This window comes from Carcharhinus amblyrhynchos, chromosome 16 (genome assembly GCF_965287045.1).
Source record: "Carcharhinus amblyrhynchos chromosome 16, sCarAmb.v2.hapA, whole genome shotgun sequence".
NCBI lineage: Eukaryota > Metazoa > Chordata > Chondrichthyes > Carcharhiniformes > Carcharhinidae > Carcharhinus > Carcharhinus amblyrhynchos.
Window position 1 is genome coordinate 53,277,816 of NC_137339.1, and position 13,137 is coordinate 53,290,952.

General features: G+C 43.1%; 1 protein-coding gene across 2 annotated transcripts in view; it reads left to right on the plus strand.

Moving 5' to 3' along the window:
• The first annotated feature begins 716 nt into the window (after positions 1-716).
• The window catches only part of stx16 (syntaxin 16), a 64,408-nt gene continuing 51,987 nt past the window's right edge, over positions 717-13,137 (plus strand). The window contains exon 1 of one of the 2 annotated variants that reach the window (XM_080205097.1): positions 717-951. In XM_080205097.1, the coding sequence (XP_080061223.1) occupies positions 829-951 (123 nt within the window). In that variant the 5' untranslated portion in view covers positions 717-828. The remainder of the gene's footprint in view (positions 952-13,137) is intronic. The other variant, XM_080205098.1, reaches the window with a different exon arrangement.

The window sequence follows — 13,137 nt, forward strand, 5'->3', positions numbered from 1 at the left end:
GCGAGTGGCAGGAGTGCACGTGAGGGCCTGAGTTACTGACTTTAAATGAGTTGAAGTTTGTGAAGGTGTATGGAAAAGAAATAGAGAACTTTAACGTTAAGGCCGTAATGACAGGAATTATAATGGAGGCAGGAACCAAAAAGAATATTTTGTTTCGATAGCGATAAACAAGTGGAAATTATGACTCAAAGTCTTGATATGTGACAGATTTTGGATAGATGGTAGTGGTGGAGTCAAGTGAATATCACATAGATCTAAAAACAAGCCCATACTCTGTAAGATATTTTCTGTTCCTGGTGCCACCACCAACTCCAGGTGCATCTTTGCACTACTCTGCATGATGGACTGCACAATTACAGACTTGCAATCTAACCCCCAACATTACTCCACACCCGATAACTGACACAATAAAGGTTTTTTTTTATCCTCAATCAGTATTCAGACTGCTCACCTTATTAATATCCGGTGGAATCATCAGCCAGATTTTATCATGAGTAAAACAACCCTAGAGGCTAATATTGTGTTTGAAGTCTGTGGAGTGAGTTTGTTTGATGTTGGAATGCTGCCATTGAACAATTGCCCAAATGAATAGAGGACAACAGCAGCCACAAAAATGCACATCGGCCGTTACCGGAACCTTTTGTTAGGGTTTCGAGGCGCGGCCGGTATCTTGAGGAGGATGGACGCGGTTTATCCGGAAATGACGACAACCTCTTCCCCGCTGGACAGGGGTTCCTGGTGCTGCAGTTTTTCTTTTCCCCAGGCTGGGGGAGTTACTGGAGGTGTTTGTAAACGGAGTGAAGGGGCAGCGGAGGGCTTGCGGCCACCATGGCGACCCGCAGCCTGACGGATGCCTACGTGCTGATGCGGAATCGAGCGGCCCAGAGCCGGCAGTTGCTGGCCGAGCAAGTGAGTAAAAAGCCGGGACAGGCCCTGGGCCGCGGCGCTGCGGTGAGTCCCAGACCCTGTGTTAGTTTTGTCTCTGAGGGGGGCCGGGGGTGGGGAAGAGGGGACAGCGAGCAGAGCTGGTACCGGGCCTGAGAATAACTCTGAGGCATCAAATATACCCTCAACCACTTCATTATTGTAGAGAATATTTATTGTATAGAATTTTATATTCTGTAGGGAGTGATCTATTATCGGATATTTATTATATAGTATATATATCATTTACAGAGATTTATATAGAATTTATAATGTATCCTGTGGGGGAAGATTTATGTTTTTCCTCGTGTTGCCTGACATTGGTGCCCTCTGGTCTTTGACCTTTCCACCAATGGGAAACTTTCTATCAACTCTGATTATGATCTATCAAAACTTCTCTCAACCTTCCCTCCCAGAAGAACAGTGCTAGCTTCTGTAATCTATCCAAGTAAGCCTTATCCTTGAACAAGAGCTCTTCATTTTTCCTACAATCCTCCATAAAATATGGTGTCCAGAATTAAATACATTATTCCAGTTGAGGCTGAGCCTGTTTTTTTAAAAATAAAGTTTTTGCATTTTATGCCTTTTACTACAAAGCCCTTGGCCTTATTTAACCTCTTTCTCAAGCAGCCCTACCACTTTTAATAATTTGAGCACTGCTGATCCCTTTGCTCCTGCACCATTTTAGAATTGTGTTCTTCTCGAATGGGATGGATAGGATAGAGGTGGAGAGACTCTTCCCGCTCAGAAAGGATAGTAGGACTAGGGGGCACAGCCTCAAGATAAAGGGGGGGCGGTTTAGAACGGAGTTGAGGAGGAACTTCTTCACTCAAAGGGTGGTGAATCTCTGGAATTCTCTGCCCGTTGAAGTGGTGGAGGCTACCTCGCTAAATATTTTTAAGACGCGGGTTGATGGGTTTTTGATAAGAGAGGGGATTAAGGGTTATGGGGAGAGGGTGGGAATGTGGAACTGAGCCATGACAGATCAGCCATGATCTTATTGAATGGCGGGGCAGGCTCGAAGGGCTAGATGGCCTACTCCTGCTCCTATTTCTTATGTTATGTTCTTTTATATTGCCTTTATTTGTTTTTTCCTATCAGATTGTATCACCTGACTTGTAACTATTAAATATTAGCTGCCATGTGTCTTCCCATTCCACCAGCCTGCCAGTCTATCTTTATTCTGCTCACAGTTCAAAATATTTCCAAGTTTCTCTTTTGAAATTGTACTCTGCACACTTGGGTCTAGGTCATTCATATATGTCAAGAAAAATAGTCACTAGGTCTCTTTTCAGCTTAACATCATATTCCCCTGGTGTCTTTATTGACCATACACTGTTCATATACATGTACAGTGAACTTAATTTGGATCTTATTCAATTTCCTCTTACCAAATGCCTTACAATTTCTTATTCTGGTGTTGTCTTCTCTAGCTCTTTGTCCACATTTTTGTTGCCTTTCCTTTCTAGAAATATCCCAGGATTAGTGCAATGGGATTATTGTATAGAAAAATAATTACTGTGGGATAATGGCACTGGGATTATATAAATACATACCTGGTCAGAAACCAGGCTTTTGGTATATTTTTGAACACACACAGGTTTGGCACTTTTATGGTGTTTTTACAGTGGTATAATGAATAAATTGTAGTGCAAGATTAAATAAGCCTACAGATCTTACATTTTTCTCCAGCGTTCAGAAATTATGTGGAAGTTCAGCCTGGGTGTGTTTTCTCTTGAGTCCACAATTCAGCCTGCAATGTGTAAATTACTACTGATCTGGACAGGTAGCTATAATTGTATTGAGTAGTTAGACCTTCAAGGGATAGATCCTAGGTTTAACATCACAACCATGTTCCAGATACCAGCAATTCCTCAGCATTGGAAATTAAAATATCCAAAGTCAGCTCCCAGTCTAAGAAACATTGTATGAAACAATAAATGAAAATATCTTTGCAGATCTAGATTTTCTGAATGTTAATGCGACAAGCCATTAGATTCGCACTTTTGTCATTGGATTGATTATGTGTATTTAATTTTGATTCACAGTGCAGAATAAAGGAGCCAGTTAACACTCTGATGATGTGGCACACACTCAACAAAAGATAGCACTCAACTGGCATTGAGAGGTTGTTTGAATTTTAGGAGAGCTTAATGGTGGTGCCAAAGGCACATTTTGATTCTCTAGGACTCCAGGACCAGGACTCTAGGACTCCAGGACCAGGACTCCAATGCCCTAGTTATAGAGTCTTGACGAACTGTATAACTCAGGCTTTAAGTAAATAGTTGGGGGGAGGGTTCAGGGGTATGGGGAATTGCAAAATCAGAGGTAAAGGAGAGGGTACGAGTGCAGGTTAATGATGAGGACATTCAACCAGTTGAAGGAGCCGAGGGCTCAGGAGAGGTTAGTAACATTTCCAGACCATGTAATAGGACAGAGAGTATAGAAGGTGGCAGGAATCTAACCTCAGGCAGAGTAAAAAATGGTGACAAGCACAAGAAGGGAGTGCAGGGAGATGGTCTGGGGAAGGATAACCAGTTTGCGACAGGTAGGAACAGAGTGAGCAATCAAAAGAATGCACCAACAAATCGGGTCCAGATAAAGGCTAGCATAAAGACACTTTACCTGAATGCACGTAGCATTCGAAACAAAGAGAATGAGTTGATGGCACAAATCAGTACAAATGGCATGATCTAGTGGCCATTACAGAAACGTGGTTGCAGGGTGACCAGGACTGGGAACTGAATATCCAGGGGTATCAGATATTTCGGAAGAATAGACAGGAAGGAAAAGGGGGCAGAGTAGCACTGTTAATTAAGGATAATATTAGGGCGGTAATGAGAAACGATATCGACTCTAAGGAGCAAAATGTGGAATCAGTGTGGGTGGAGATAAGGAATAGTAAGGGGAGAAAGTCAGTGGTGGACGTGGTCTATAGGCCCCCAAATAATAACTTCGAGGTGGGGCAGGCTATAAACAAGCAAATAATGGATGCGTGCAAAAACGGAACAGCAATAATCATGGGGGATTTTAACCTGCATATTGATTGGTTGACTCAAGTCGGACGCATCGGACTTGAGGAAGAGTTCTTAGAATGCTGTCGGGCTAGTTTCCTCAAACAGCACGTTACGGAACCTACAAGGGAGCGAGTTGTCTTGGATCTGGTCCTGTGTAAAATTAAAGATCTTCTCGTGAGGGACTCTCTCTTGCAATGAGTGATCACAATATGGTTGAATTTCTAATACAGATGGAGGGTGAGAAAATAGGGTCCCAAACTAGTGTCCTCTGCTTGAACAGAGGGGAGTACAATAGGATGAGGGTGGAATTGGCTAATGTAGACTGGGAGCGCAGACTAGTTGGTAGGACAGCTGAGGAACAGTGGAGGATTTTTAACGAGATTTTTCTCAGTACTCAGCAAAAATATATTCCGGTGATAAAGAAGGAATGTAAGAAACAAGATAACCAGCTGTGGATAACTAAGGAAATAAAGGAGAGTATTAAATTAAAAACTGATATGTACAGAGTGGCCAAAACTAGTGGCGAATTAGAAGATTGGGAAAGCTTTAAAAAACAACAAAGAACGACTAAGAAATCGATAAAGAAAGGAAAGATAAGTTATGAAACTAAACTAGCACAAAATATAAAAACTGATAGTAAAAGTTTTAACAAATATATAAAAAGGAAAAAAGTGGCTAAAGTAAACGTTGGACCCTTAGAAGACGAGAAGGGGGATTTAATAATGGGAAATGAGGAAATGGCTGAGGCCTTAAACAAGTTTTTTGTGTCGGTCTTCACGGTAGAGAATACAAATAGCTTACTGAAAATTGACAGTCATGGGACTGTAGCAGGTGAGGTCCTTAAAACGATTACTATTACTAAAGAGGTAGTGCTTGGTAGGCTAATGAGACTAAAGGTAGACAAGTCCTCGGGCCTGGATAGAATGCATCCCAGGATACTTAAAAAAAATGGCAAAAGTAATAGCAGATGCGTTAGTTCTAATTTATCAAAATTTGCTGGACTCTGGGGAGGTGCCAGCTGATTGGAAAACAGCTAATGTGATGCCACTGTTTAAAAAAGGAGGTAGACAAAAGGCAGGTAACTACAGGCCAGTTGGTTAATGTCCGTGGTTGGGAAAATGCTGGAATCCATCATTAAAGAAGGAATAGCAGGACACCTGGAAAAGAATGGTTCAATCAAGTAGACGCAGCATGGATTCATGAAGGGAAAGTCGTGTTTGACAAATTTACTGGATTTTTATGAAGATGTAATGGGTGCAATTGACAAAGGGGAACCGGTGAATGTGGTGTTTTTAGATTTCAAGAAAGCATTTGAAAAGGTGCCTCACAAAAGGTTGCTGCAAAAGATTAAGGTACATGGAGTTCGGGGTAAAGTGTTAGTGTGGATTGAGGATTGGCTACATAACAGGAAGCAGAGAGTTGGAATAAATGGGTGCTTTTCCGGTTGGCACTTGGTGACTAGTGGCGTGCCGCAGGGATCGGTGCTGGGGCCTCAACTATTTACCATATACATAGACAATCTGGAGGAGGGGGCTGAATGTAGGGTAACAAAGTTTGCTGATGACGCAAAGATGAGTGGGAAAGCGAATTGCTTGCAGGACGTGGAAAGTCTGCAGAGAGATGTGGATAGGCTGAGTGAGTGAGTGAGGATCTGGCAGATGGAGTATAATGTTGGCAAGTGTGAGGTTATCCACTTTGGAAGGAATAATAGTAGAATGGACTGTTATTTAAATGGTGAAAAATTACAACATGCTATGGTGCAGAGGGACTTGGGGGTCCTTGTGCATGAATCGCAAAAACTCAGTTTGCAGGTGCAGCAGGTGATCAAGAAGGCAAATGGAATGTTGGCTTTTATTGCGAGGGGGATGGAGTATAAAAGCAGGGAGGTCTTGCTGCAGTTGTACAAGGTGAGGCTGCAATTAGAGTACTATGCGCAATTTTGGTCCCCTTATTTGCAAAAGGATATATTGGCCTTGGAGGGAGTACAGAGAAAGTTCATCAGGTTGATACCAGAGATGAGGGGGTTAGCTTATGAGGAGAGATTGAGTAGATTGGGCCTGTACTTGTTGGAGTTTAGAAGGCTGAGGGGAGATTTTATAGAGACATATAAGATAATGAAGGGCTAGACAGGGTAGAGGCTGAGAGATTATTTCCACTTAGAAAGGAAACAAGAACTAGAGGGCACAGCCTCAAAATGAGGGGAATCAATTTAGAACAGAGTTGAGGAGGAACTTCTTCTCTGAGGGTAGTGAAACTTTGGAATTCTCTGCCCATTGAAGCAGTGGAGGCTACCTTGTTAAATATGTTTAAGTCACAGGTAGATACATTTCTGATCAATAAGGGAATTAAGGGTTATGGGGAGCAGGCAGGTAAGTGGAACTGAACCACTATCAGATCAGCCATGATCTTATTGAATGGTGGAGCAGGCTCAAGGGGCTAGATGGCCTACTCCTGCTCCTATTTCTTATGTTCTTATGATTGTACTTACTTAATATGCTGATGGTTTGTGGCGAGAACATAGCTGAATTAAATCAAAGGTTGGAAACTGAGGAAACTAATCTGGTTTCCATATTACAGATCAGAAAGACATTACTTCTGAATTTGCCATAAAATACCAATTTGTGGTCTGCATGGTTTCTTAGGATCTGTAACTGTACACATACCCATTAACTAAACAATCCAATTTTGGAGTTGTGCCCAAGGCAGAGAGTCAAGTTTGCATCAACCCATCTAGGCATCCTTCAGAGCTGGCATTATGGTTAGTGTTGGAGCCACCAGCATCCAGCGGGTGCACAATACTGCCTTAACCTCCAGGATAACAATTTGTTTAGGAATATTTAACTGTCTTTGTACAGGCGGCACGGTAGCACAGTGGTTAGCACTGCTGCTTCACAGCTCCAGGGTCCTGGGTTCGATTCCTGGCTCGGGTCACTGTCTGTGTGGAGTTTGCACATTCTCCTGTGTCTGTGTGGGTTTTCTCCGGGTGCTGCGGTTTCCTCCCACAGTCTAAAGATGTACGGGTTAGGTTGATTGGCCGTGCTAAGAAATTGCCCCTTAGTGTCCAGGGATGCGTAGGTTAGAGGGATTAGTGGGTACAATATGAGGGGTAGGGCCTGGGTGGGATTGTGTTTGGTGCAGACTCGATGGGCCGAAGGGCGCCTTTCTGCACTGTATGGTTCTAGGTGGATATTCACATTGCCTCTTTCAGCACACGTGTCTCATACTGTGCCACGTAACTTGCAAGTCACTTACAGCACATAAGCCATTCTGGCCACCTGATTCATGCAGGTGATTATACTCCTACCACCACATATTTCTATTTCTTTTGCTTTGAATATTTTGTGTGTTGAATGTACCTGAGTTATTCATCTAGGTTACTCCCTGTAGTAATAAGCTCCACATTCAAACCACTCTTGAGGTTAAGAAGTGCCTCCTGAATTCACTTAGTTCACACTTGGATTTATTAATGACTCATATTTGTGCCTCATAGTTCTGGTCTTGCCTGCAAGTGGAGACTACAGCACTCCTTGTCCTGTCAAACCATTACATAACCTTGAAGATCACAACAGCCCATCCATCCATGTTCTCTTTATTTCCAAGGAAAGTACCACTGCTTAGTTCAATCTTTCATGATAGGTATAATCTTTCAGTTTTAGTATCAATCTAGTAAATCTTTTTGTATCATCTCGAGTGCCCATTTCGGTTTTAGAACATAGATTAATGGGGATCATTCATAATATTTTGCTGAGCCACCCTAGCAATTAACTTTAAAAAAATGATCCCCATTAATCTATGTTCTAAAACCAAAATGGGCATTCGAGATAATACAAAAAGATCGTAGATCATAGAATCATAGAATTTGTGATCTATGATCATAAATATATGATTTCTATGATCTTTTTGTATCATCTCAAGTGCCCATTTCAGTTTTAGAACATAGATTAATGGAGATCATTCATGATATTTTACTTTAAAGGAACAAAGACTTAGATTAACATCTCCTTTCATGACCTCAGGCTATCCCAAAATGCTTTACAACCAATGAAGTACTTACTGTAGCATAGTCAGTGTTGTAATGTAGGAAATGCAGCAGCTAATTTGTGTACAGCAAGCTCCCACAAGCAGCACTGTGATCTAAGTGGATAATTTGTTTTAGTGATATTGGTTAAGGGATAAATATTGTTATGTGGATTGCTATTTGAGGTTCAGAAGGAGTGGAAACCCTGGCTGATTTTTTTTTTGTTGTCCTCATCTCTAGTCCAGGTTGCTGATGTTCATTGCAACACTTCATTTCAAAAAAAGAATCATTTTTTTTCCCATACAGAGTAGGAATTGACCACTAAAAGAAAAGCTTCTCAAAATGCATCTCAAAATACTTGGGCCAGGTAATAAAAGGATTCTGATAGAGTCGTAGCGGTTTACAGCTTGGAAACTCCCTTCGGCCCAACTTGTCCATGCCGCCCATTTTTTACCACTCAGCTAGTCCCAATTGCCTGCATTTGGCCCATATTCCTGTATACCCATCCTACCAATGTAATTGTCTAAATACTTTTTAAAAGACAAAATTGTACCTGCCTCTACTACTACCTCTGGCAGCTTGTTCCAGACATTCACCACCTTCTGTGTGAAAAAAATGCCGTCTGGACCCTTTTGTGCCTCTCCCCTCTCACTTTAAATCTATGCCCTCTAGTTTTAGACTCCCCCACCTTTGGAAAAAGATGTTGGCTATCTACCTTACCTATGCCCCTCATTATTTTATAGATATCTATAAGATCACCCCTAAGCCTCTTCTGTGTTCCAGGGAGAAAAATCCCAGTTTATCCAGCCTCTCCTAACTCAAACCATCAAGTTCCGGTAGTGTCCTTGTAAATCTTTTCTGCATTCTTCCTAGTTTAATAATATCCTTTCTATAATATGGTGACCAGAACTCTATTCCAAGTGTGACCTTACTAATCTCTTGTACAGCTTCAAGAATAAGATGTCCCAACTCCTGTATTCAATGTTCTGACCAAGCATGCCAAATGACTTTTCACCACCACGTCCACCTGTGACTCTACTTTCAAGGAACTATGAACCAGTACTCTGAGATCTCTTTGTTCTATAATTCTGTTCTGTCCTGCCTCAATTCGCTCTATCAAAATGCATCACTTGAATTTATCTAAATTATACGCCATCTGCCATTTATCAACCCATTGGCCCAATTGATCAAGATCCTGTTGCAATCCTAGATAATCTTCGCTGTCCACTGTGCCACCAATCTTGGTGTCACCTGAAAACTTACTAAGTATGCCTCCTAAATTCTCATCCAAATCATTTATATAAATGATAAATAACAGTAAACCCAGCACAGATCTCTGAGGCACACCACTGGTCAGAGACCTCCAATTTGAAAAGCAAGTCACTGCTACCAGAAGGTGGAGCTCCGGAAGACATCGTCTGCATTGAAATGAATCCCAAACACTACTTCAGTGTTCACTCCCTAAGTCCTCTAACCAAAAAAAATCACGATGAGGACCGCAAACAAGAGAAAGGTAAGTTGAGATTCTTGTATAAGGGCAGTATAGCAGTATTAGCCTCCTGTCGGATGTGGAAAATTAGAGAGCAGTCTTGTCTTCCTGACAACTGCGTCTGCAAGAATGAAGTAAGAAATCTCACAACACCAGATTAAAGTCCAACAGGTTTATTTGGTAGCGCAAGCTTTTGGAGTGTCACTCGTTCAGGTGAGTGAGGAGTTGTTTTCACAAATAGGACACACGTAGACACAAATTCAATTTACAAGATAATGGGTTGGAATGTGAGTCTTTACAGATAATCAAGTCTTAAAGTACAGACAATGTGAGTGGAGAGAGAGAGTTAAGCGCTGGTTAAACAGGTGTGTATTGTCTCCACTAGGATAGTTAGCAAGATAGTTAGCAAGTAAGCCCCGACAATCGTGGGGGTTACAGATGGTGTGACATGACCCCAAGATCCCGGTTGAGACTGCCCTCGTGTGTGGAACTTAGCTATCAGTTTCTGCTCAGCGATTCTCGTTGTCACGTGTTGTGAGGCCGCCTTGGAAAACGCTCACCTGAAGGTCAGAGCCTGAATGCCCATGACCGCTGAAGTGTTCCCTGACAGGAAGAGAACACTCCTGCCTGGCGATTGTTGAGTGGTGTTCATTCATCCGTTGCCATTGCGAGTGCATGGTCTCCCCAATGTACGATGCCATGGGACATCCTTTCCTGCAGCGTATCAGGTAGATAATGTTGGTCGGGTTGCAAAAGTATGTACCGTATGCCTGCTGGATGGTGTTCTCACGTGAGATGATGGCATCTGTGTTGATGATCCAGCGTGTCTTTCAGAAGTTGCTGTGGCAGGATCGTGTGGTGTTGTGGTCACTGCTCTCGTGAAGGCTGGGTAGTTTGCTGTGGACAATGGTCTGTTTGAAGTTGTGTGGTTGTTTGAAGGCAAGGTGTGGGGGTGGTCTTGGCAAGATTTTCGTCTTCATCAATGACATGTTGAAGGCTTCGGAGAAGATGTCGTAGCTTGTGGGCTTGTGGTACAGTGAAATGCTGAAGTGACCTGTCCTTGATGGCGATGCACGTGTCCAATAATGCAACTGATTCCGAAGAGTAGTCCATGTGAATCTGATGGTGGGATGGAACTTGTTGATGTCATCATATAGTTGTTTCAATGATTGTTCACCATGAGTCCAAAGGAAGAAAATGTCGTTGATGAACCTAATGTATAGCATCGGTTGAAGATCCTGTGCGGTGAAGAGGTCTTGCTCGAACCTGTGCATGAAGATGTTGGCATATTGAGGTGCGAATTTGGTCCCCATGGCTGTTCCATGTGTCTGGATGAAGAACTAGTTGTTAAAGATGAAGGCGTTGTGGTCCAGGATGATGTAGTTGAGTTGTAAAATTGCATCTGGAGATTGGCAATTGACAGCAATGCTGTCGTATTAGGGCATGCTGATGTAGAGTGCCAAGACATCCACTGTGACAAGGAATGCCTCTGCTTCAACTGCTCCATATGTGCTGAGTTTCTGTAGGAAGTCCGTAGTGTCTTGACAGAAGCTGGAGGTTCTCGCACAGGGTCCCGTTTCCCCATTCGATGAGACAGCTGGGTGTGTTTGCCTTGTGTATCTTCAGGAGGCAGTAGAGATCTCCAATGCGGGGAGTATGTGGGATGGGAGCACGGAGGGTGCTCTGAAGAACCGGATCAATGGTCTTGACTAGTCTGTTGAGTTGGCAAGTGTGTTTTTTGGTCGAATCTGTGGGTAGCTGTCTGTAGTGTTCCTCATTGTTCAGTTGTCGGTACATTTCTTTGCAGTAATCCGTTTATTCAGTGTGACGATGCCCTCTCGCAATGGCATATTGGGGAGACCATGCAGATATTACGGCAAGGGATGAATGAACACCACTCGACAATCACCAAGCAAAAGTCTTCTCTTCCTGTTGGGGAATACTTCAGCGGTCACGGGCATTCAGCCTCTGATCTTTGGGTAAGTGTTCTCCAAGGTGGCCTTCACGACACACGACAACACAGAGCCGCTGAGCAGAGACTGATAGCCAAGTTCCGCACACGTGAAGACGACCTCAACCAGGATCCTAGGTTCATGTCACACTATCTGTAACCCCCATGACTTGCCTGGGCTTGCAAAATATCACTAACAGATGGAGACAATACACATTGCTTTAACCTGTGCTTAACCCTCTCTCCACTCATATTGTCTGTACCTTTTAAGACTTGATTACCTGTAAAGACTTGCATTCCAGCCATTATTTTGTAAATTGAGTTTGTGTCTTTGTATGCCCTATTTGTGAACAGAACTCCACTGACCTGATGAAGGAGCCGCACTCCAAAAGCTAGAGGCTTTTGCTACCAAATAAACCTGATGGACTTATTACTGTGTTTACCCCAGTCCAATGCTGGCATCTTCACATCATATTTTCCTTTCATACGGGTATATCGTTTTGCATACTGTTGATGGGGTAGCCCCTCGGGAAGATACCAACAGCAACCAGGCCTGTGGCACCACATCTGGCTCTGCTTAGAACAGGATTGGCCAAAGAGCAAGTGAGCAGTAGTAATAGGGGATTCGCGTTTCTATGGCCGCGATTGAGACTCCAGGATGGTGTGTTGCCTCCCTGGTGCTGGGGTCAAGGACATCTCCGAGCAGTTGCAGGGCATTCTTAAGGGGAGGGTGAGCAGCCAGAGGTCATTGTACACATTGGTACAATGATATAGATAGGGAAAGAAATGAGGTCCTGAAGAGTGAATATAGAGAGGTAGGTATAAGGCTAAAGTGCAGGACCTCAAAGATAGTAATTTCTGGATTACTGTTGGTGCCGTGTGCTAGCGAGAGTAGAAATAGGAAGATTAGGCAGAAGAATGCGTGGCTTGAGAACTGGAGTAGGGATTTAGATTTTTGGATCATTGGGATCTCTTCTGGGGAATGGGTGACCTGTTCAAGAGGGATGGGTTACATCTGAACTGCAGAGGGACTAATATTCTGGCAGGGGGTTTGCTAGATGATTTAAACTAGTTGGCAGGGGCTGGGACCCAAAGCAGTAGGGAGAGAGAAGAGAAGGTTGTGGGCAGCACAGAAGTTAAAGAAAGCACAATGAAGAGCAAAGGCAGTGTCAGGCAAAAACAGGGCAGAGCGCAAGAGAAGTCCAAATTAAATTGCATTTATTTCAATGCAAGAGGCCTGACGGTCTAAGCCGATGAACTTGGCATGGCTGGGTACATAGGACTGGAATATTATAGCTATTATGAAACATGGCAAAGAGAGGGATAGGACTTGTAATTTAACTTTTCAAGGTACAGATGCTATAGGAAAAATATAGAACAGGAAGTAAGTGAGATGGGGAAGTTGCACTTTTTTAAATTCATTTGTGGGACATGGATGTCACTGGGTGGCCAGCATTTATTGCCCATCACTAGTCGCTCTTGAGAAGGTAATTGTGAGCTGCCTTGAATTGCTGTAGTCCATGTGCTGTGGGTTGACCCACAGTGCCATTAGGGAGGGAATTCCAGGACTTTGACCCAGCGACTGCAAAGGAACGGCAATATATTTCTAAGTCAGGATGGTGAGTGGCTTGGAAGGGAACTTGCAAGTGATGGTGCTCCCACTTATCTGCTGCCCTTGTCCTTCCAGATGGAAGTGGTTATGGGTTTGGAAGGTGCTGTCTAAGGATCTTTGGTGGAT